The sequence below is a fragment of the Pogona vitticeps genome, chromosome 4 (assembly GCF_051106095.1).
Source record: "Pogona vitticeps strain Pit_001003342236 chromosome 4, PviZW2.1, whole genome shotgun sequence".
NCBI classification, from domain to species: Eukaryota; Metazoa; Chordata; class Lepidosauria; order Squamata; family Agamidae; genus Pogona; species Pogona vitticeps.
The window spans coordinates 240,365,666-240,389,009 of record NC_135786.1 but is presented as its reverse complement, the minus strand read 5'-3'; the positions used below and the strand labels follow the sequence as shown (position 1 = coordinate 240,389,009).

The window sequence follows — 23,344 nt, the reverse complement described above, 5'->3', positions numbered from 1 at the left end:
ATTATAGAAAGCAAAGAGCCTTGTAACTTTCCATGAAAGCCATTAGGAAAAAAGAGCGGGGGCCCTTCCGCGCCGGCTCCGGCCGCCCCCCCCCGCCTCGTCTCGCCCCCTTGGCCGGAGCTCCCGAGCCCCGGGCGGCCGAGAGAGGGAGAGCCGCGGGTCTCGTCGCGGAGGGGGCCGCCTCGCCCTCCGTCCTGCTCGGTAATCCGGGCCCGTCCGCAGGCAGCCCAGCGAAGCCCCCCACCGCCCGCGCCCCCGCCCCACGGCCGGCCGGTCCCTCTGCCCTGCACCGGGGCGGGGAGGGAGGGAGGGAGGGGGCGGGGAGCCGAGCCGGCCCGCCCCGCCCCGGACCCGCCCCCCCGCCAGCCAGAGCCCTCCTCCCTCGCCGACGCCGAGCCGGCCCCCAGGAAGAAGGCAGGCAGGCCAGGCAGGCAGGCGAGCAGGCAGGACCGCGATACCACCAGCCCGCCCGCCCCGTCGGGCCCCCACCACCATCGGCACCTGCAGCAGCCCGCCCGGCCTGGTGAGTCGCCGCAGCGGCGCCCGCACGGGGGGGGGGGGTGCGCGGGGAAATGCGTGTCGGTGTGCGTGCGGGGAGGGGAGAACACTCGCTCTCGCGGGGGGGGGGGGGGCTCACGGGCCCGGGGAAGCGGCTGCCCAAAGGCGGGGAAGGGCTCGCCCGGGGGGGGGGACTGCCGGGAAGGAGGCTGCCCAGCCCCGCCGCCGGGGGGGGGGAGTCACGAGACCGTCCGGCTTGGGATGGAAGGGGGGGGCCGGGCCGCTTCCCGGAACGGGAGGGGGGTCTCGCGGTTCGCCCTCCCTCCGCTTCCTGCTCTCCAGCCGAGCGGGCTGCTCGCCCCCCCCTCCGGCCCGGCCCGCCCCGGGGAAGCGATGGGGAGGCGGATGGAGGCAGGGAGCGAGTCCGGATGGGGGGGGCGGGCGGCGGGGGCGGACCCCTGGGCCCCGGGGGCCGGCGAGTTCCGTTCTCGAGGCGGCGGGCTGAGCTCCAGGGCGCACATCCTGCTCCTTGCGCGAGGATGCAAACCCCCCCCCAACCGAAAGCACTCTCGCTGAAGGAGGGCCTTCTCGGTGCAGGAAGAGCCGCCGAGCAGAGACGCTCCCCGGGGACCGGAGGGCCTCCTCGGGGTTACCAAACGCCGAGGGCGCGCCCCCCCCCCCCGCGCGCAGTTTGGCGGTGGTGGCCACGAGCCCTCCAGGCCAGCTCTTCCCCCTCGGTGGGCCGCCCATCCGGGGAAGGGGCTTGAGATCCGCGGGGAAGGGGCGGTGGGCGAAAGCGGGCGCCTTTCTCCGGCCGGTCTCTTTCGGGGAGGGGGCTTTTGGGGGCCGCAGATCGTGAGCGTCCGAGTGGCCCAAGCTACTGTACTTCGGCTTTGCATTGGTCGTTGTAGAGACAGCTGGGGGGGTGGGGGGGCGGGAATGAAGGCGTTTTTGAGAAAGGGGGGGTGAGGAGAGGTTGGAAAGGGCAGGGGACCGGGCACCGCGAAGGAAGGCAGGGAGGAAGGGAGCAAGCCGGGGGCCAAAAGGGAAAGCAAAAGCGAAGCCTGCTGTTTATAGACCGCCGCCGCCCCCCCATCGCTCTTCAAGCGGTTTACAAGTCAATTATGCAAGCGACACATTGCTCTCCCCCTCCCCTCTCCAGGGGAGCTGGGTCCTCATTTGACCGACCTCGGAAGGATGGAAGGCTGAGTCAACCTCGAGCCGGCTACCTGGGATTGAACCCCCCGGGGTCCTGAGTCCAAAGGCAGAGGGGCCCAAGGGCCAGTGCTTCGGCCAAGGCAAGAGTGTCCACTGAGGCCTTGGCCTGGCCTGGCCGCTCCCTGGCTAGCCTCGGGAGAGGGGGTCTCTCTCTCTCTCTCTCTCACCTCCCTCCCACCTTTCGCCCTCCTGCAGGTTGAGAGAGAGCGCTGGTGGGTGAGTCTTGCAAAGCCCTTTGGAGTGGCCCACGGGGGGGGGGGAGGCAGGGGGCACAAAGGGCCACCCCCCTCCCCGAGGGTGCCCAAAGAAGGCCAGAAGGTCGAGGGCTCCCTCCTGGACCCACCGCAGAAGAGACCTAAGGGGCTCTTGGGTGTTGCTGCATTCAGGCGCTGACGCAGAGTGGGCGGCAGTGCCTGCCAGAGGATGGTCTCCAGCCTCGCTCCACCAGCCTTTTAATTAATTAGCAGTAAGGAGCCCGTGGGCCTTTGCCAGTTGGCCGGCTAGGAGAGGCCTCGGGAGGAGGCTGCTGGCTGGCCCGGAACCAGGAGTGAGCCCAAGAGGCTGCTCACCGGCTCCTTCGGCCCTCCTTTCCTCCGCGGCTGCCTTGTGAGGAGGATCCAGCGCCCCATGGGCAGGAGAGATCCCTCAGGCGCTCGGGTCTGACTGGCCCTGGCCTCGGCCTTCAGCAGGCTGGACCGAAGGGGGATCCTCCAAAGGACCACAGGCCCTGCTCCTCCCCCCCCCCGTGGAGAAGCCGTGCGATCCTTGGGAGCGGGCAGCAAGGGCCCCCCCTTTTGCCTGGCTTGAACGGGCCTCCTCTCCAGAGTGGGCGATGGGAATCGGGTGGGAAGGCCACTTCCTCCAGGGGAGGGTCCGTTTAGATGCCCTTTAGATGCCCCTCGGCCTACTCTTCTGGGTGACGCTCGTCCTCTGGCTGCGGTGGACAGGATCCCTCCAGCCCAGCTCTTTTTCCAGCCTTCCTCCCCCCCCCCCGGGGCCACATTTGGGGCCTTGCTGCTGGGGGGGAGGTGTCCCCTCTCGTCTGTTCCTAGGCTCTGGCAGCCCCAGCAGCGCTTTTAGCCCCAGAGGAGGGAAGATGCCCAAGGCCAGTTGAGGCCCTCCGTGTCCGAAGGAAGGGGGTTCCTCCTTCGGCCCAAGCTGGAAGCCCGGCGTGGCCGAGAGAGGGAGCCTGCCCCTTCTTCGTCTCGGTCGGGTGCTCGCTGCTGATGCAGTGGTTAAAATGGCACTCAGGGCACAACGGCGGCACAGGTTAGTAGGGCTTTTAGAAATCGATTTAAGGCCACGGGATTTTGTTCTGGGAGCTGCCCTCCAAGAGCAGCTCGGGGGTCCAAGAAGGCTGGGAACCACGGAAGCGTAATGAGCGCGGGAGCGTGGCCCTTCTCCACAGGCCACCCACCCCGTGAAGGGCGGCCTCTCTCTCCCTTCCTGGGTGCACCAAGAGGGCTCCGCATAGCTTGCCCGGTCATGGGCACCCGGGTGGGCAGAGTGAGGCCAGGAGGAGGAGGAGGAGGAGACGACGTGGTGGCCCTTGCGCTGGCAGCTCGAGAATCAGGGCGGGAGACTCAAGTTGAGGGACTTGCCGTCCAGTTGGATGTTAAGTGGCGTTGGCCGCTCGACCCCATGACTCAACTTTCCATTCAGAACCCACCCACCCCTTCCTTTTTTTCTTGGGGGGGGGGAAGGGTTGCTTTTAAGAGGGACTTGGGAGCCTAGAGTTAGACTCGAACCCAAACCCTCTTCCTACTCCCCCCTCCCATGGCCCTAGGCTCCTTTGGGTGACTCAAGAGCGCCCATCATCCCACTTCCTTGCCAGCAGCACTTTTCATCCAGGGGAGGGGGGGTTCTCTGCCTGAGCAGTCAGAGCTAGCCTTGGGGGGGAGGTTCTTGCCCAAGCCCATCGTGGGTCCTGCGCCCCGGCGGGGTGGGGGTTAGCCGTCTGTGCCACAGGAGAGGAAGGCTGCGCGCCCCCCCCCCCCCCGGTGAGGTGATGGTGACCTGGGGTTGGGGGCTGTTCTTGGCCGGTGGCGCGCCGGCGGGGGGGGGGGACACGCAGAATCATTCGCAGCCCCCTCCCTTGCGCAGCACGAGGTGTTCATGGACTCGGGAGCTCTGGCAAGGGGGTGCGCAGGGCTGAACCCCAATCCTGAGCGTGGGACCCGAGTGCGCGCGCGCGTGTGTGTTGGGGGGGGTCAGGACGAGGCCTGTGCTTCATCCTCTGCACGGACCCTCGGAAATTGGGCAGCTTCCCCCCCGCCCGTCCTCCTGCCCTGGGGTGTCTTGCTTGGGCGGAAGGGAGCTGCAGCGGAGGTGGGCGAGGGGTGGGGGGGGGCTTGGTCGGGAAGGGGGGGCTGGCCGGGGGGGGCAGCGGGATTAGGCGCCCAGGGCCAGAAATAGGCCGGCCGGGGAATCAGGCGGCGTCAGCGAAAGGGGGGGGCGGAGGGGAAGGCGAAGGGGGAGGGAGGGGGCGGGGGGGGGAGAAGGCGGCTTAAGCCCAAATCCGCTTAGGGAGGCCTCTGATCCTGGAGGGGGGGAGGGGGAGGGGAGGGCTTCGCGCACGCCTGGCCGGGCGCCTGTCGGTGGGCGGGGGGGGGGGGGAGAGAGAGAGAGGACTTGGCGGTGACGTCATGCGCGCCCCCGCCGGCCTCGGGCTGTGGCTGCCGGGCCGGGAGTCGGAGGGCCGCGGCGCGCCCCTGCGGGATGCCGGGCTCGGGTCCCGGTGAGTCAGCAGCCCCGGCTTTGGCGGCGGCGTTGGCGGCGTTGGAGGAAGCCTGGAAGGGGCAGGTGCGCGGCGGGCGGTCCGTCGGATGGGGGGGCGGAGGGGGCTGGCTTCGCTCGGATCGGGGGCGGGGGGGGGGCGGAGGAGGAGGTCCTTCTGGTCTTCCTTCCTGGGTGGGGGGGGCGCCTACCCTTCAAGGCCCGGGCCGTGAGCGCAAGGGGTTCCCGGGGGGGGGCGGCTTGGAGTCGGTGGGCATCCCAGCAGGCAGAGAAAGGGGCCCCGCCTGGTTTCTGCATGGGAGGGGGGCCCAGCACACGCGCATCCCTGCAAGGGCCGGCGGGGGGGGGGGTCAGAAGCCGCAGAAAAAGAAGAGGCAGGCAGGCAGGCAGGCAGGCGCCCTCGGTGGGGCCCGGCCTTGCTTTTGCTGGCTGTCCGGGGCTTCCTCTCCTGCCAGCAGCCGCTGTGGTTCAACCCCCCCCCCCAAAGACTTCTTCCTCCATGGCCAGCGCTCTGATCTCCATCTCCTTGCCCTGATTTTTCCCCCCTCCTTTGCTTGGCCAGTTCTCACTTCTGCCAGGCCACCCCTTGGACTCTCCTGCTGTTTTTTGGTTCCTGGGAGATGCTTCTAGCGCTCGGTGGCAGCGGGGCGTCTGCAGGTGGCCGTTGCCCTGTGCAAAGAGGGTGGGGGGCGGGTCCAGTCCTTCCTGGTTTCTGGTGCTGGGAAGGGACGGAAAACCTGCTCCTGCTTCGGTGTGAGGGCCCCGGGTGCGAAGGAGGCCCGGAGGGGCACCGGTGGGGAAGGAGACCCACCAAAGTGCTGGCGAGGTGGAAGGAGCAGGCGCTTGGCTCCCTGGTGGTCCCTGGGGAGCCAGGCACTGGCAAAAGCACCCAGGTCAGCTGAGGGTGGGCATGGGGGGCACGGCATGGGGAGGAAGGGGCGTCTTTGGAAGGAGGTCGGTGGGCCCCTGCTCAACGTGGGAGGAGCTGACCAGTGTTTTGACATGGTGAGATGTTTATGGTTTTATGGTATTAACTGTTTGACTGTATAATTTCCGTGAACCACCCAGAGCAGTGTTGCAGCACTAGCTGGTGTAATATATTGAATTGAAACAATACATTACTTGGGAGGCTGGGGGCAGGCAGAGGCCGGCCAAGGCGCTCTGGCTTAACTCAGGTGGGAGAAGGCAGGAGTGGCATTCGTAGGGGGCATGGCCGGAGCAGGTAGGAGAGGAGACCGGCTGACCGAACCGACCCTGGAGCAGGTGGGGAGAGGCCTCTGGTGCTGATTCAGAGCCGAGGGTTGTGGAAAGGGCTGGAGCAAAGGAAGAGGTGGCCGTGGGCAGCCGTGCGGCAGAGGAGGGGCGGAGAGGGCTAGGGGCTTTTCTCTCCTGCCAGGCCAGGCTGAGCCCCCTCCCCCAGGAAAGGAAGGAAGGAAGAGGGGAGCTTCCCTCGGAAGGCAGGCAAGTCGGTGTGTCCCCCCCCCCCCAGCCTCGGCAGCTGGCAAACACATGGTACAGGCAGAAATGTCTGCAACTCCTGGGGGGTGCGTGGCTCTTGTGCACGTGGTTGGTTGTGCCCCAGGAGGCCTAGGCCGCTGGCCTCTTTGTCAGCTGATTACTGCAGGGAGCAGATGCTGCCTGGGCCTGGGTCACGTGTGTGTGCCCAGGGGAGGGAGGCAGGGAGGGGTCACTCTTGGGAATTAGAGAGCAAGGCCATCATCCCTTGGCAGCAGCAGGCATGTCTTCCTGCTGCATCTTGTTTACAGGCAAACGAGGCAGGCCAAGCGAGCAGACAAGAGAAAGACAGACAGACAGACCTCTAGCCCCAGACTGGCTCACGCTCCTCTTGTGCTGCTCCCCAACCACAGCGACTTATTCTGGCTGCATGCTCAAGGTGCATCCCATTCACAAGCTCTCTCTCTTTGTGTGTGTGTGTGTGTGTGCGTGTGTGTGTGTTTCTTTCTCCCTCTATTGCAAGCAAGAAGGCTGTATCCCCAGCCGTTGTCATTGCTGTCTTGGGGGAGCTGTGAGATCGGCTTTTGGCCCTCCGCTTTTTGGCCCTTGGGAAGCCCGAGCGGATGCAGCCGCCACCGCTGCCGCCTCTCCCCACCCTCCTGGTCAAAGGGAAGGCCCTCTCCTTCAGAAGGGGCAGGGGCAGCTGAGTTGTTCACTGGGACACACACGGGTGAGGCTCTGCCGACCGCACTTAGAAGGGCATCCCCAGGAGCCCCACTGGCTTGGTGCTCCCTAACCCTCTCGGGAGCTCCCACGCAAACCTCCCGGCCCAGGAAAAGCCCTTCCCAGCCCCCTGCCCTTCCTTGGGAGCCGGGATGGCAACGGCTGGCTGGGGACTGGGTTGCATTGGTGGGCACAGCCCATGGTGAGAGGGCATGGAAACGGACCCTCCTGGCCTCCCCAAGGCCAGGCTCTGGGACAGGCGTGCGCGGGGAGGGGAGGGGGGAACCTCCTGGCTCGTGTTTCCTTCGCTTTCCTGTTTGCTGCAGCTGTTTTATCTGTCCCTCAGCCGACCAGGTTCTACTCATGTTATAGTTCTTTGGGGTGGTTTGTTGATTTCTTCAAGGGCTTGTTATTATCGGAAGCTGTAAAGAAGGTTACGGATGGTTTTCTTTTCTCTAAATCCGCCTGCACTGGACTTGGTGAGAGCTGTTTGCTGAGCTGCCGAGATTTTCATCTCCCCGGAACAGAAGCAGAAAGGCAGACTATCCTAGCAGGTGCGCTCCTCCTGGTGTGTGGTTGAACGGCAACTTGTGTGTTTTCCCCAGCCGGCTGAGCATAGAGTATGGAGCTCCGCGGAGCATCGGCTGCTCAGGTTAAGCAGCCTAAAGAGTCTTTTGCGCCATTGCTGGACCTCTGGCGCCACCCGAGCCACTCGCTCTGCTTCTGAACGATGAGGAGGAGGGCCTTGGGAGAAATCCTGCAGGGTTGTGAGGAGCTGACATGTCCGAAGGAAGGCATGACCTGTAGGCCTTGCAAAACACTGGATGTTTGCTCATGGGGCGGCGTAGGGTGGGGTTCTAGGTAAGGCTCCTTCCAGCGGTTAACCTCTGCCCCCTGCGCTGCTTCTCCACTTCTGCTGAAGAGGACTTTGGGCTGGCCGGCTGAGCGCTAGATCGCCTCTGCCTCCCTGACCCCCCCCGTCCCCACCCCCACTGTTGGAGAACTCTGCCCATTCAGTAGCTCACAGGAATGGGGTTTTGTTTCCCCTTGGCTTTGCCAAGGCTATGTTAAGAGGCAGAGATTTGCAGCTCTCTGGGCCGTTCCTCATCCTTGTGTTCGTGCTGGAGAACATGAATGAGAAAAGGGTCCCTCAGGCCGATAGTCCGGAGCGTGAGCAGGAGACCAGGCTCCCTCTCCTGCCCTCTCAGGCGGGGTCAGGACCGGCCTGCGTAGCCGCTGCAGTGGGGTATGGATCCCAGAGGCCAGGCAGTGAGGTCTGCGGCCACCCGAAATGCCCGCGGTTGGCCCTGGCAGACTAGCTGTGCCCTGCTCCTTCGTGGGCTGCCCAGCTTGGGGCCCTCCTGCGCCAAGAGGCAAAGGCACCTGGCTCCCCTGGAGTCAACCCCTGCCTGCGTTTAAGTGGGAGCTTAGCAAGGGGTTGGATGTGGACGCTGGCGAGGGAGCTGTTTTCTTCCCGCTCAGGGCCAGGAGAGACACGATGTTAATTACGTGAATGGAATTAACAAGCTTAGCTTCTAAACTTTAAATAGTCACAGGGCGTGATCGGGATCAGGATCACAACACTGGGCATTGGGGAGGAGGGTAGGCCCCCCCCCATGCCATAGTGGCTCAGGGGAAGCTTCCCATTAATAACCTTTTCTAGGGGGAGGGGGGGACCATTAGGATCAAGGGCCGGCGGTGAGGGTGGTGTGGCCATTCACAGTCCTCCCGCCCACTGTTGGAACAGGCAGTGGCCATGACATCATTAGTGACACACATTCCTTCCTTGAGTTTTCGTGCATTTACCTGTCCAAGCTACAAAAACTTTCTGTGATGAGCTGCCATCATCATCATCATCATATTAGAACTGCAGAACTGGGAATGACCCTGTCTGTTATCAGGTCCAGCCCCTATCAAGGAGGCTGGGCGGGGAATCAAACTCCCAGCCTCTGGCTCTGCAGCAAGAGACTCTCTGACCTATCCAGCAGTTCTTAAGTAACTTAAATTAATTGTGTTAAGAAGAAACTCTTTCTCTCTTTAGAGGGGAAATTGGCCTGTCTCTTCCATTCTGCCCACCGAAGGGAACTGTGCTGCCTGAAAGCCAGATAACCCTCCTTTACATCAACAGGGTTTTGGGGTCTCTGTTAAAAGAGAACCTCTTTGTTTACCTCCCAGATGAAATATGCACTATTAATCCTGCCCCCCCCAAACACCTATGGTGCTGCCCTTTCTGTATTGGGTATGGGGGGCGGGTAGGATCCTGCTCCTGGCGGATGGATCCTACCCTGATGAGAGACTCCTTGGGAAGGACAGCGAGATGGTGACGTTATCTCTTTGTATACTCCTATCTGGTTTTCCAGAAAGACGCAGGAGTCTTGCAAAACCTCCATGGGACACACAATGGCCTTTTTCAAGAAGTGGGGTGTGCTGGTTGATAAGAGTCTCTGGCCTTGTGAAAGTAGCCACGCAACCCAGGAGGAAGGATGTCGGTTATCACAAAAGATCTTTCAGGGAAAGAGACTCTGCCCCAGTCCAGGGCAGCCCGTTCCAGGGCTGAATAGGAGAGTCGCTTTCTCTCTTTCTCATACTCTTCTTTGTGAAATACAGTCACAATCTTGGTAGTTTGGATCCAGGAGTTTAGGACTGGGTGCAGGAAAACCGCCTTCCATGAGACAGGCCTTCCCTTTGTATGTAGACGGCTGTCCTATTGCTTCTTGGCCTTCTCCTCTCCAGGCTGAACCTGTCATGCTCCCTCAACCTTTGCTGGTAGGGCTTGGTTTCCAGACCTCTTACCTTCCCAGTTGCCCTCCTCTGGACATGTTCCAGCTTCTCAATATCCTCCTTAAAACTGTGGTGGCCAGAAGTGAACACACAAGATCTGACCGAGTCGTAGTGGGCTGATGCTATTATTTTTCCTGAACTCTGTGCCATAGTTATCCTTTGATTTGTATTCCTGCCTTGAGCAGGGGGTTGGACTTGATGGCCTCATAGGTCCCTTCCATCTTCACTTTTCTGTGATTCTAGGATAGTTCCCATTGTTCAGCCTAGTGTTGCCTTGGTCATTTTTTGCAGAGGTGTCACCCTGTTGACCCAAGACAGCTAAATGCTTTTCACAATAGCAGCTGCCAAGCCAAGCCCCCCCATCCTGCATGTGTTCAGTCAGTTTTTCCTGCTTCCGTATACACAACTTTGCATTTCCCCCCGTGGAAACTGTCTTGTCTGTTCTCCGTCTGCTAAGGTCATGTTGGATCTTGATTCTCTCTTTGGAAGAATTACCTACCCTTCCCAGTTTGGTGTCCCTGCGCCACTGGGGTGGTGGGTAGCAGCACAAGCAAGAGCAGAAGCGATCTGGGCCTGATCCTGAGTGATGCTGAGACTTGTCATGAGACATACATGTGGATGGCCGGGGTGGGAGACCGTCAACGAGGAGGTTGATCTTGTGTGGGAGTGTTCAGCCTCCTCGAAGGTTATTTATTCCCGCCATGATGGGAATTCACGAAAACCAGTAAGGCACTGGTGTGTTTCATGAGCAGAGCCAAGGAAGCTACAAAATGGGGGGGGGGGAGAGAAGACAGGGTGTGGTCTTACCCAAGCAAGGCGATCAGGGCACAGCAGGAAGCAAAACACATGAAAGGCAGGGTTTAAGAAGGAAATGGAGCGGCCTGTTCTGAAAAAGGTCCGGGCCAGCATGAAAGCTTGAGAAACGCCCTCTCCGCCGCAGAGACCGCCCGGCCCCCTGGTTTAACCGGGACCTCCGGGCGAGGAAGCGGGTCAGGAGACGGCTAGAGCGCAAATGGAGAAAGGTCCCGACGGATTTTAACAGGATAGCTGTCAGGGTCGCTACTAACCTTTATCTTGCTAAGGTAAAGGCTGCTAGTAGATCATACCTCGCTAACCGGATAAGCGAGGCGTCCAACCAGCAGGCGGAGTTATTCCGTATAGTACGCGACCTTTCCGGAATTGGTCTGGGCGATGGGCCTCCCCCTAGTTTTTCGCCGGACCAATTTGCAGCATTTTTTAAATCAAAAGTGGAGGCCATCCGCCGGGACCTCTCACCTTTTTTGAGCACAGTGAGTCGAGCTGAGATGTCCAGCGCTCCGTCTTGTCCGGTGATTTTGGACACCTTTCAGCCTGTTACGCCTGACACTGTTTCCAGGGCGCTTGACCGCTGTCGTGCCACCACCTCCTCTTTGGACCCTTGTCCGGCCTGGCTAATCAAAGCAGCCAGGCCGCTAACAACGGAATGGGCCACCGTAATAATTAATGGGTCTTTCCTTGAGGGCAGGTTTCCATCTGCCCTCAAGGAGACGCTCATTAGGGCCATCAGGGAGAAACCAAGTTTGGCGGCGGACGAGATTGGCAATTATAGGCCCGTCGCCAATGTTTCTTTCCTAAGCAAGGTGGTGGAGAGGGTGGTGGCCGATCAGCTTCAGGCGCACCTGGATGAAACAGATGCCCTGGATCCGTTTCAGTCGGGCTTCAGGCCGCGCCACGGCACAGAAACGGCATTGGTCGCCCTGTGTGATGACCTACTGAGGGAGGCTGACAGGGGCAAAGTGTCCCTGCTGGTCTTCCTCGACATCTCAGCGGCCTTCGATACCATTGACCACGGTATCCTCCTGGGGAGGCTCTCCGAGTTGGGAATTGGTGGCCTCGCATTGGCTTGGCTCCGTTCCTTCTTGGAGGACCGCCCCCAGAGAGTGCAGCTTGGGGAGAGCGTCTCGGCCCCGTGGAATCTCAATTGTGGGGTCCCACAGGGGTCGATCATCTCCCCAATGCTGTTTAACATCTATATGAGGCCGCTGGGTGGGGTCATCAGGGGGTGTGGAGCCCGGTGTCATCAGTATGCCGATGATACTCAGCTCTACATCTCCTTTTTGCCAACTGCAGGAGAAGCCGTCCTGTGCCTTCAGCGCTGCCTGGGGACTATACTGGAATGGATGCAGGAGAACGGGCTTAGGCTGAACCCGGACAAGACGGAAGTACTGAGGGTGGGCCCTCCCACAGTCGGGGTTTTGGGAAACTCCCTCTCTTTTGGGGGGGTGACTCTCCCTGCAAAGGATGGGGTACGCAGCTTGGGGATCCATCTGGACCCGGTGCTCTCCATGGAGTCACAGGTGGCGTCGGTGGTCCGCACCGCCTTTTTTCACCTCAGGCGGATAGCCCAGCTGCGGCCCTACCTGGACGTGGGGGCGCTCACCATCTTAGTACACGCGCTCGTAATCTCAAGATTAGACCACTGTAATGCGCTCTACGTGGGGCTTCCTTTGAGGTTGCTGCGGAAATTACAGGTGGTGCAGAATGCGGCGGTCAGATTACTCAGTGGAGTGAAAAAGTTCCAACATATTTCGCCCACTCTGGCTGCATTGCATTGGCTGCCCATCAGGTTCCGCATCGACTTCAAAGTGTTAACGCTTACGTATAAAGCCCTAAACGGTTTAGGGCCTCGATACCTGGCGGAACGCCTATTCCCACCAAGTTCTACCCGGATCACACGGGCGAGCCAGGAGGTGAGGCTGAGGAGCTTAACGCCGAGGGAGGCCCGAAAAGAGAAAACAAGAAATAGGGCCTTCTCGGCGGTGGCTCCTCGCTTGTGGAATAATTTACCTCCTGGTATTCGCGGAGCTTCCTCGCTGGGTACCTTTAAGAACCTATTAAAGACCTGGTTGTTTCGGCAGGCCTTCTCACCAGATTACTTTTGATTTTCTTTTCTCCTTTATTGTTTCTTTACTTTAATTGTTTTGTAATTTGTTGTTTTATTTTATTGTATTTTATCTTTGTTGTTGGCCGCCTAGAGTAGTCCATCGTGACTAGATAGGCGGGATATAAATAAAATAAAATAAATAAATAAAAAAATAAAAGGTGCCAGGATAGGGCTGGCCTGTTCGACAATACAGTACTGGTGGGGAGGAGGTAGCGTGTGTTCTTGAAGGGGGAGCGCAAGATTGCAGAAGGGCCGGGCAAAGTCTTGGCTTCGTTTGACTGTGGAAGATGCAAGACACACAGTGTGCCACGGAACACCCATGCTGGTGGGCAACAGTGGGGGAGGGCTTAGGGGCTCTGGGCCTTCCTGTGGGGCTTCCTGCTGGCCTTGTGGTGCAGTAGTTAGACTGGAGTACTGCAGTCAAGACTCTGCTCCCTCTGGGCTCAGGTAACCGGGTCAAGGTGGACTCAGCTTTCCATCCTTCTGAGGTTGGTATTGAGTACCCAGCTAGCTGGCAGGAGGGGGGGCAGTGTGTAGCCTCCAGAATTAAATTGTTAACCACCCAGAGAGTGCTTGAAGTGCTGTGGGGCATCACATTTTGCTCTGGTTAGCAGTCCTTTAAGGCGGCCCAATGTGGGACTGCCTAAACCGTTTCTCTGGTCTAGCAGTGCCTCCAGATTCTGACTCTGTTTTGCCGGCACTGCTTTAGAGTGGCTGAAAATACCAAAGAGGGGGAGCTGTGTTAGTCTGCAGTTGCAAAAGCAACGGAAAGCCTTCCACACCTTAGAGACGAACCAATGTATGACTGCAGGTGCTTCCTGGGCTGGGCACAACTCACATTGGGATCGCTCCCCAAGTGAAGCTTGCGATGGGGTTCAGCAACGGGCGGTCTCTGAAAGCGCTGTTACCCACCTTGCCCCTCCCTTCCCCATGGCTGCCACCCACCGGGAGGCCTGTGGGTAGAGGCCGGGGAATAAGTGATGGGGGGGCGGGGGGCTTGAAGGGTAGCTCCCCTCAGGTGGGCCCTGAAGGGACAGGCGAGGCAGGGGCTTATAAACGGAGTGGAATTTTCCTGGCGGGTGATTGCTGAGGAAGGCACGATGCGGTGGGAAACCCCTTCTGCCTCTTCTTGGGGGGCCGCCCTGGTGTGGTGAAGCCGACAGGGCTGGGGGTCACTCGTAGCAGGGGGTTCGCCTTGGAAGGCAGGACAGACGCGTGGCTTCTCTGCTCCTCAAGGCTGCAGAAGTGGGCGGAATCGAGAACAGAAAGTAGCAGCGCCCTTCTGTCTCTTGCACGGGGTGGGAGGGTGGGGGAATGTCTTTGAGCCCCCCGTCCGGATCCTAGCCACCCGCAGGCCTCCCGTTTCCAGGCACCCGAACCTCCCCTTGGCCATTTGTAGGAGCCCTTGCTCAACACGTTGACTTTTGGGGCAGAAGAGCCCCCCCCCCCCCCCGTGGAGAAGGACCTGAGAAGGACCATGCCGTGTGCGCAGAACCCCTCAGGCCCAGAGAGGGGAAGGAAGGCCTTCCTCCCGGCACCACTTTCTGGCCTGATGACTTTAGCAGATCCCGCTTGCTATGGCGGCCATTGCCCTTCCTTTCCTCTCTGCTCCCTTTCTGAATGGGAGGAAGTCGTGTGTGGGGGGGGGGGGGAGGCGGCAGGGGATTTCCTTAGAGGATGGCTCAGGCTGCAAGGGCACTTGGGCCTGCCACTACCAGGAAGCCAGCCTGCAGTGCAGAAAGGGGTGGTGGTGGCTTGGTTGCTGCGGCAACCGAGGCCCGGACACAGAACCCCCCCCCCATCCTGGGTTCCCTCAGGCTGAGCAGCCGTTGAGGGGCCCCCCTCCTCCTGTGGGCCGGCCGAGGAAGGCTGCCCTCAGGATCCTGCCCTCGGTCCTCGCCCGCGCCAGGCGGTCGCCACAAAAAGAGGGCTTCCAGGCTGTAGCGGTCAGAGCTTTGCTAGGCAAGGGGGCTTTCTGCGCCCAGCGGAGTGGGGGGGGAGGGAAGAAGAGAGGGACCTCTGGGAGGAGAGGGGGGGGGGAGAAGGGGAGATTCCCTTCCCCTCCAGGCCCAGGGACTCCTGCTTTCCTCCCTGTGGGGGAGAGATGGGGCTCTGAAGCGAAGCCCCCCCCCCCGAAGTAGCTGATTTGGGAGGGGGGAGCTGAGAGGGGCTGCCCTGCAAGGCTGTCCAGGAGGAGGCCGGCCGGCCGGCCAGGAGAAGAGAACAGCCAGTGTACACGGAGCACCTTCTGTCCCTATAGGAGAACTCAGAAATATTTGGGGGGGGGCGCTCACAAGCATGTGTGTGTGTGTGTGTGTGTGTGAGAGAGAGAGAGAGAGAGAGAGAGAGACCATGAGGGTCGCTCTTGCACACACGGGCAGGCCTGAGTGGGAGATGGACCCAGACTCAGGGCTGACCCAGGGCTGATTGCCTACTGGAGGTGGAACTCTTGACCGCCCCCCCCCCCTGATTATCCTAACAGTCTTCCTGGGCCTCTTCCGATCAGCTTTGTGGTGCCTCTTAGCCAGCCGGGTGCCTTCGGGTTCTGCTCTCCTTTGCTGAGCGGGCAGACCGCCGTCGGGCAGCGGCCGGACTCTCTGAGGGCCTGCAGGCGTCAACCGACCATTCCCTGGTGGGGCCTGGAGCGTCTGCTGGGGCAGGGAACTGATCTGCTGGGAGGCTGGTGATTCCTGAGCATCTTGCAGCCGTTGGGGACTTTCTCGTCACCTGAGCAGCGGATTCTGCTCCTCTCGGTGACCACGGGAAACGGAAGAGTCCCAGACAGTGATCAGCGTTGCTCCTGAGGATTGCACCCCGCCAAGCGGAGCCAAAGAAACGTTTTGGTCTCCCCAGGGAGGCAAGGAAGATGAGCGGGAGTCAGCATGAGGCCAGCTGTCGTGGTGACCCTGATGGCAGAATACCTGTGCTTCATCACCTCCACCTGGGGGTGCTTTCCCACCTGCCAAAGGCCCATGAGCAGAAGGGGGTCTGTTCTGGCTTGATCCTGTCTGCGGTTGATGTAGGGTTTGGGCAGGAATTATTTGTTTCTTGGCCTGCTCTTCCTCTTTGTATATATGTTAACTTTGTTCGAAGCCTATCTCCTCTGATACGCTTGCGGTTCTTCTACTCCATCCCTGTTGAAGGGTGGACTGAAGGACACCTTCATGGGCTGGAATCTGCTTCCTGGCATCTCCGTGGCCTCCCTCATGTACATTGCCCACTATCCTCTTCTCGCGCTGCCTGCCTGCTTTCTGAAATGAGGTCAAGTCCACATCTTTCTGTTCCAAAGGCGGCTTCCGCCTGAACTCTTAAAACGATCAACTTCATAGAATCATAGAATAGAATAATAGAATAATGAAGTTGAAAGGAGCCTATAAGGCTCAAGGCAGGATCCCAGGTCAAAGGGTATCTGCCAGGTGTTTGCCTAAGTTCCATTGACTTGCCTATCTCCTGCTTAGAGATCCGAGATTTTCTCCTCTCCAGACAAAAGCGTCAATGGAGTGGCTGTCTGCTCCTTGATTGGCACTCAGACCTCCCTCAGCCCTTCTGATGAGTGACCTCGTCGGGCACCAAGGACTCCAATCTCTTAAACCTTTTGCAGCCCTGAATCAGATCATTGTTTTGCAAAGCAAGATACGGAAGGCTGCAGTGCAACAGCTTGTAACAGAACAGCTAGTAATGAAAGAAAACACAAACGTACTGCCAGATTGTGGTGAGGTAGCAAGCCGCGGGCCGGCCATGATCACAGTTACCTTTTGATAAGTGGCCCGAAACGTCATCTGATCCTACGTGATGTAACGAACCTTGTGGGCTTATCCAGACCTATGTTTGTTTTTCAAGTGAAATCTTTCAAGTGTTGGCCATAATTAGATGAGGCATAAAAACAACCAGTCAAAATGGTGTCGTCTTTCAGTGGATCCGTAATGCCACCAGACCTGGAATGCTACCTGGAGGTCTGGTTGTTTCCCTTTTAAAAAGGGATGTGGAGAAGACTCAGAAAAGAGGAACACCATGAGCGAGGGAGCCAAGGAGGTCCCGTTCTAAGGCGGGGAAGGGGCAAGGAAGAGGCAGGGGATGCAGTGATTCTCCCTCCCCTCCTTGTTTCTCCTAATGGGAGAGCAGGGAGGAATGGTCTTCCTGCCTTGAGCAGAGGGGGTTGGACTGGATGGCCTTGTAGGCCCCCTTCCACCTTCACCTTTCTATGACTCTGTGAATTTCCGAAGTATAAAAGGGAACTGGGGAGTTCACTGCCAAGAGGGTCCCTTCGTGGCTGCCAGCACCACGGGTCTTAGAAGTGGGGGGAGGCCACGATCTGGCTGGCCACACACGGGTGGGAGCGGAATGTGGGACTCGAGGGGCCTTCTTCGCCCCCCCCCGGCTTCTGCGTGGTCTCTCGCTTCAGTTCAAGGCGTGGTTGGGGCCTCTGCCACCGTCGGCCCCTCCCTTTGAGGGTCACGCCTGGGCTTTGGAGCCCCCTCGCAAAGAGGGAGCCTGTCTTGAGCCCCAGATCACGACGCCTTTGGTCCCCTGAAGCCTCCTTCCTTCTCTCGCTTCTTTTTCTCTCTGCGTTTGAAACTGTTCCCAGGTGTGAAGGGAAAGGTTGCTAGCGCTTTCTGCCCCACGGTTGGGCGTTTCTTCTTGTCTACTGATCTTTCAAATAGGGTTTTGCCTGTCTGGTGCTCCGTACCTTGCCAGGGTTGGCTAATGCGAGCTGGGTGGGCTTTCAAGAGAGAAGAGGACTCTCCCACCACCGCCACCAATCAATCCATGGGGACAGAATCCTTGGGGGGGAGGGAGGGGTGTTCGTTAAGAGTCTTTATCCTAAGCCGTTTATGGATTTAAAGGTTGCCATGAGTAGCATTTGGTGCAAGAGGTCCAGGCGCCTGTGTGTCAGGACAGCTCCCAGGGAGGCGTTCCCCTGCCCCAGAACACCTGCGAGTCTCAGGGAGAACTGAACCCGTGCACGTGGAGTCTGGTGGGGCCCCCACCAGGTGGGCCTTTCCCGCTGCTGAGCGATAAAACTGGGTTGATCCTGCCTGGCGGGACGGGGGGGGTTTGCACTTGCGCTTTCCAGAGCTGCGGGTTCTTGCTTTCGCCCTATTGCTTTGATCTCCCGGACCCCTTAAAAACCAGCCCCGCGGTTTGCACCCCAACCCTTGCAAGCAGTCAAGCAAACCCTTGGGAGCGCCTTGCTTACCAGAATAAATTCTGAGGATGTCTTCCAGTGAGCATCTGTTGGATCCGTTGGCAGAGCTTGGGTGGAGGGTGGAGGTGCAAACGTAGGCACTGCCGCATCTCCGGTGGGCCAGAGTGTGTAGACGGGTGCCACCACCGTGTGGGGCACCCAATGCCAGAGGTGGCTGAGATGAAAAGTGGGGGGTCAGCCCCGGATAGAGGAGGCCTGATTCCCTGCAACGTGGCTAGGCAGCCCCACGAGGGTGCTTCTGCTCCCAAAGGCCTTTGGGACTGGCCAGGCGGGGGCCCTCGGTTGACCGGCTGTCTGTCCACGATGGCCCCTCTCAGTGTATGGGGGGGGGAACCAGGGAGGACTGGGCGCCTTCCTCGGGCTCTTCTGACCTGTCCCTCCTCCTCTTCCTCTCTCTACAGCTCTGAGGCGGCAGCCGCGGCGGCAGACCCATGAGCGTGGCAGTCATGTCCCACGAGAAGAGCTTCCTGGTGTCCGGCGAGCCTTTTCCAGGCCAGCAGCCGCCGGCGCCCCCAGGCTACGCCCAGCCTCCGTACCCAACGGCTCCTTACCCACAGCCGCCCTTCCAGCCAGCCGGCTATGGCCAGCCAGGGTACCCGCAGGGGCCCTATCCTGCACCGGGGCCCTACCCTGCACCGGGACCCTACCCTGCACCAGGGCCCTATCCGCAGGGACCCTATCCTGCGCCGGGGCCCTACCCGCAAGGACCATACCCACAGGGGCCCTACGCTCAGCCACATCCTGGGGTCCCAATGGACCACGACTGTAAGTATTTGGCCCAGGGTGGGTGGAGAGTCTCGGGAGGGGGAAGGGCTCCCCCCCCCGGTCGCCTGGCAGTCCGAAGGGGCAAGAGGGCCTGTGGACGGGGCTTGCCCTGAGGAGAGAGGTCTCAGGCGAGATGGTTTCCCAAGCCGCCTTCTCTCCTCTTCTCTGTCGGCCTTCTGAGGCAGTGCAGGGCACCCTGTCTTGGTCATAGGGAGAGAGCAGGTGCCACATCCTCTCGGATTGGTGAGCGCCTCCTCCCTCTGCCATCGCCCACGGCAGGAGGGCTGTCGGGGGGCCTGACGGCGTTGGGGGGTGGGTGCGGGGGCCAAGGCAAGGAGTCTGGCGCTGAGAGTGGTGGGTTGTGCCCCTTCCTCCCCAGCGCCGCTGCATAGCAACTACCACGAGGACGGGCCCCCCTCTTACTACGACAACCAGGACTTCCCCCCTACAAACTGGGATGACAAGAACATCCGCCAGGCCTTCATTCGCAAGGTACTTCTTGTGGGGGGTGGGGTGGGGGGCACCCGTGGAAGGAGGGTGACCCCTGGGGAGGCAGGGGTGCCTCCTTGTGAACTGGCATGGGGTCAGGGTCTCCGGAAGGGAACTGTGGCCACCCTCTTCCCCACCAACCTCCACCACGGAGTGCAGTGATACCCAATCAGACCAGCCCAGGCTCGGTCCAGCAGGCAGGGATCGAGCCCTGGCCCTGGGTTCAGGCTTCGCAAGAGAGATCCCCCCCATGGGCGGAGTGGGGTGTGGGAAGGACCCTTGTGCAGAAAAGGAGTGGAGCTGCCTGGTCACCCCGCCTGTGGTTTGCTTGGCCACCGGCCAGCCCACCTGCCCTGACAGCAGCCTGATGGGGGCTACCGCTGGCCCTCCATCCCAGAGCGATGGTGCCCAGTGCCGTGGCTGCTGGAGCCCCCAGGCCCCCTTCCCGGGCAATACCCCCTGCCACCTTCCCTCTCCCCTGGGCCAGTGCAACCACCCACGTCTGCTCTCCACGCCCCAGGCTGAGGCTCTGTTCCTGTCCCATTCTCTCTCCTTCTCCCCCCCCCCAATACACACAGGTGTTCCTGGTGCTGACCATCCAGCTGTCGGTGACGTTTGCCTTCGTGGCAGTCTTCACCTTTGTGAAGGGCGTGAAGGGCTTTGTCCGCAGGAATGTCTGGACCTACTACGTCTCCTACGCCGTCTTCTTCATCTCCCTCATTGTCCTGAGCTGCTGTGGGGAGTTTCGGCGCAAGCACCCCTGGAACCTCGTTGCCCTGGTAGGAGGCCCTAGAGGGGTGGGAGGGGTTGGGCCAGGCCGGGGGTGGTGGTCAGACAGCGAAGGGCCAGGACCCCCTGCAGCAGTGGGGCCAGGGTGGAGAGACCACGTGGCGGGGCCTGTGGCTGACTCCGGCCATCTCTTCTCCTCCTCCTTCTCCATAGTCGATCCTGACCGTAAGCCTCTCCTACATGGTGGGCATGATCGCCAGCTTCTACGACACGGACGCCGTCATTATGGCCGTGGGCATCACGGCCGCGGTCTGCTTCACCGTCGTCATCTTCTCCCTGCAGGTGGGTGCGCGTGCTGGGGGGGCCTCCCCTCCCTCTCTTCAGTCTCTCGGTTGCCCTAGGAAATGTTGGGCTGCTCCGGGGAGCCCCTTCCTCTGGCGGTGAGGGGGGCACGGGCTTGGGGCTTGTACCCTGCGGCTGATCCCACCGCAAGTGAACGACTGATTTGTGGAGGCCATCACTAGGGATGGCCGGTGCCTCCCTGAATGCCCTCTCCCCCCCCCCCCCCGGACACGTTCAGCCGCTGAAGGGAAGGGCAAGGCCCCCCACCCCCCAAGGGCCTTCCTGTGGCTCAGGCCTGTGCTCAGTATGTTGTATTTGAGCAGAATCCATGACTTGAAGGGGGGGGCTTGGTTTCTGCTTCACTCTCGTCTCTTCTTTCACAAACTGGCTGCTTGGCATGAAGCTGGAACAAAGAAAGCACCTTGTTTGATCGGAGCAAAAGGTTTCTGTGTTCTCACAAAAATTTGGCAGGGGAAGGTCCCAGAGGTTCAGGGACATTCCCCCCCCCCACAATGACTTCTCTCAAACTGGGGGGAGGGACATATTGGGGAAAAGAGAAAATGGAAGTAGCCAGGAGTCCACTTCCAGAATTGCAAAAATGCTGCAGTAGGACCACCATCTCCACCAGTTCCAGGCCACCACCTCAGTTGGAAGGGATCCTGAAATACACAGTATTGAATGCTATGCAGTGCATGTTATCTGCCTCCCTCTAGTGGTCAGTTCTGATAAATAGCCCCTGAAAAAGTATCATTGGGTATTTGGCGGGGGGGGGGGATTGTATTTTTAGTCAGCGGATAAGTGAATCAGCAGATACTGATCCAGCGGATAGGGTGTTCTACTGTTTTGTAACAAACCGTTTCAGTTAAGTGAAAGGTGCTAGTAATGCGTCCCTTTCTTGATGGATAGATCCTGATTATCGTATCAACATGAGCTCCCCCAAATTCCTCTAATCTTTCTTTAGCCCTCAGGCAGGAAGTGGTGCTTCCCCAGAGTTACGCTGAGTTGCAGAAGCCACGTAGCCACCTGGGTCGTAGGGACAGGCTGCAACATCCCAGCAGTAAACAACTCTCCTTCTCTCCCCCCCACCCCGTTTCAGCCACAATGGAGGGGGTGCTGGTTGTCAGTAGGAAATAAAATGGCCATCAACATCTGCAGCTGCTTTGCAAGAGAGGATGATTCAATGCAAGGCTTGGGAAGCAAAGAAATGTTCTGTGGTGCAGAGAGTCAGACTGGGCGTACTCCAGTTATCCGCTGGAGTGGTTGAGAGGGGGCTTAAGCTCAAAAAGGGCAGGAGGGGTCCACGCTGCATTGTTCCTGGTGTGAACTCAAACCATCAGTCCTTAGGAAACCCCACTGGGGTCAGGAAACATCCCACAACTCAAGGCAGGCGTGGCTTTTCCCATGTGGATGCTGGTTAAAGCCACCCACAGAGGAGGTAGCCACTAAACACCGTGTGGGTGGTGCAGTGGGCTTGGGGGCGGGGGGGGGGGAAACAACCCCCGGTTTGTGCTTCCTCCTCATCTGCCCAGGCCTCAGGAACAACCTGGGGTGGGGGGTAGCGGAGGTGAAAGAAAGAGGCAGGAAGGCAGAGGGCAAGGATTCTTGCTGACCCCTGCCGTGGTGACTCCTCTCCTGCAGACCAAGTATGACTTCACCTCGTGCCGAGGGGTGCTGATCGTCTGCTTGATGGTCCTGTTCATCTTTGCCATCCTTTGCATCTTCATCCGGAACCGCATCATGCAGATTGTCTACGCCTCCCTCGGAGCCCTCCTCTTCACCTGTGTGAGTGCCCTGGGAGGTGGATTTTTGCGGGAGGGGAGGGAGACAGGCAGGGGGGAGCCCTTCCCTCTTGCCCATCTGTGGGGGAGCCAGCCAGCACCTGCCTGGCTGTCCCGGCGCTTTCTTCCTGGAAGGCTGCAGAAGGGCCACTTTCCTTGCAAGAGGGGGTGGGTCTTGGCTTGGCCCAACAGTGGCATGTTCTGCTTCCCCCCACCCCTGCTCTTTTTGGGGAACCTTTTGTCCTCCTGGGCACCTCCTGGCAGAAGAGTGGCAGGGGTTCTGCTGACCCAGATGTGCCTGCCTGCCCGACAGCCACCAGCGGGTGAAATTTGCCGGATCCCCAGTGGGGGTGTCGAGCAGGGAGGGAGCTGACCCTCTTCTTGCCTGCTTCTCCTTTGCAGTTCCTGGCTGTGGACACCCAGATGATCCTTGGGAACAAGCAGCTGGCCATCAGCCCCGAGGAGTACGTCTTTGCCGCCCTCAACCTCTACACAGACATTATCAACATCTTCCTCTACATCCTGGCCATTATCGGTCGTGCCAAGGAGTAGCAGGCGGCCCTCCTGCCCGCCCCATTGGGGGGGGTGTTTGCGAGCCCCCTCTTAAGGTTGTCTTAGTCATTGTGCTCCTCCCCCCCCTCCTTATTTGCCCCCAGGCATCCAGGAATCCTCTCCTTCCTTTGGCTTTGGTTTGGTCTGGTTTTTTTTGGGGGGGGGGTTCTATCCATTCTCCTCCCTTGGGGAATGAGTTCTCCTTCTCTTGGGGCTCGCCTTCTCTGCCTGGAAGGAAGGGGTTCAGTTTAGCCCACGCTTGTGGGAGGGGGTTGCTCTGTCAAATTTATTTTGAGAAAAAGACTTCTGTCTGGCTTGTCCTGGGGTCGGGGGGGGGCGAGGAGAGGAGGTTTGGCTGTGTAGCATTGCTGGGGCGGGTGGGTGGGCGGGCAGGTTTTGATGTAAATCCCTTGTGCTTCTCTCTCCTCCTCCTCTTTTTTCCCACTCTTGCATTTCTACCTGGAGCTGTTAATTTAATATTGAAGAACGTCTTTCTTCCAGGCATGATCCCCTCTCCTCTTCCCTTTCTCCCCCATCTCCCCCCAGATGCCAGGGCCGGGATGGGGCTGTGCGCACGTGCAACCTCACCCTCTTCCATTTGGTGGGGTTGGGGAGCTCCCTCACACGCTCCTCCTTGCTTCTGTCCCCCCCACCTTGGCCTCCACATGGCTGAGCTTTCTACTTCAGCTGTTGTGAATGTTGCGTGTGTGTGTGTATGTCTGTGCGCGTGTATGTGTGTGTGTGTGTCTACCCCTGCCTGTGTTTGCTAAGCACCGTCCAGAAGAATGGGCTTGGCCCCCTTCTCTCGAGCTGGGGCTGCTCAGCCACCTTTGGGGGGGGGCTGCCGAGGGGGTGGGTGCAGGGCCTTCCTTACCCAGGACTTCTGGCTATTTGGTCTCCTGGGGGCTTCTCTGCCGAGAGGTGAAGTCTTCTGATCGGTCCTCCATGTCATCCAGGAGGGGTGAGGGGCACTCCACCCCCTTCTTTCCTCTCCCGCCCCACATGGCTGGCTTTTTTTTTGGGGGGGGGCCCTCCGGCCCTGCACTACTGCATGCTGAGCAGCCAACCCTCTGCTCCTCCCCGGGCCAGACTTTGCACTATGCTGTATAAATAGGACGTCCTAACAATAAAAGCGAGAATGTACCAGGA

The 23,344-nt window shown here is 60.0% G+C and overlaps 1 protein-coding gene across 3 annotated transcripts; it reads left to right on the top strand.

Annotated features, from left to right (window-relative positions):
• Positions 1 to 365: 365 nt before the first annotated feature.
• On the top strand, positions 366 to 23,344 carry GRINA (glutamate ionotropic receptor NMDA type subunit associated protein 1). Of its 3 annotated transcripts, none has more exons than XM_072999477.2 (7): positions 366 to 523; positions 17,942 to 18,305; positions 18,685 to 18,797; positions 19,373 to 19,573; positions 19,737 to 19,865; positions 21,504 to 21,647; positions 22,046 to 23,344. In XM_072999477.2, exons 2-7 carry the CDS (start codon positions 17,972 to 17,974, stop codon positions 22,193 to 22,195), a joined length of 1,071 nt encoding a protein of 356 aa, XP_072855578.1. In that variant the 5' UTR covers positions 366 to 523; positions 17,942 to 17,971; the 3' UTR covers positions 22,196 to 23,344. The 3 variants fall into 3 exon arrangements, with proteins under 3 accessions (XP_072855578.1, XP_072855580.1, XP_072855579.1); XM_072999479.2 differs by lacking the exon at positions 366 to 523 and adding an exon at positions 4,340 to 4,453; XM_072999478.2 differs by lacking the exon at positions 366 to 523 and adding an exon at positions 4,369 to 4,518.

Bases quoted from the DNA above. Each gene is read 5' to 3' on its own strand.
- GRINA (XM_072999477.2), top strand. From the start codon at position 17,972: ATGAGCGTGGCAGTCATGTCCCACGAGAAGAGCTTCCTGGTGTCCGGC. The intron at 18,798-19,372 runs GTACTTCTTGTG...CAATACACACAG, and splicing joins GCCAGGCCTTCATTCGCAAG to GTGTTCCTGGTGCTGACCAT. The intron at 19,574-19,736 runs GTAGGAGGCCCT...CCTTCTCCATAG, and splicing joins CCTGGAACCTCGTTGCCCTG to TCGATCCTGACCGTAAGCCT.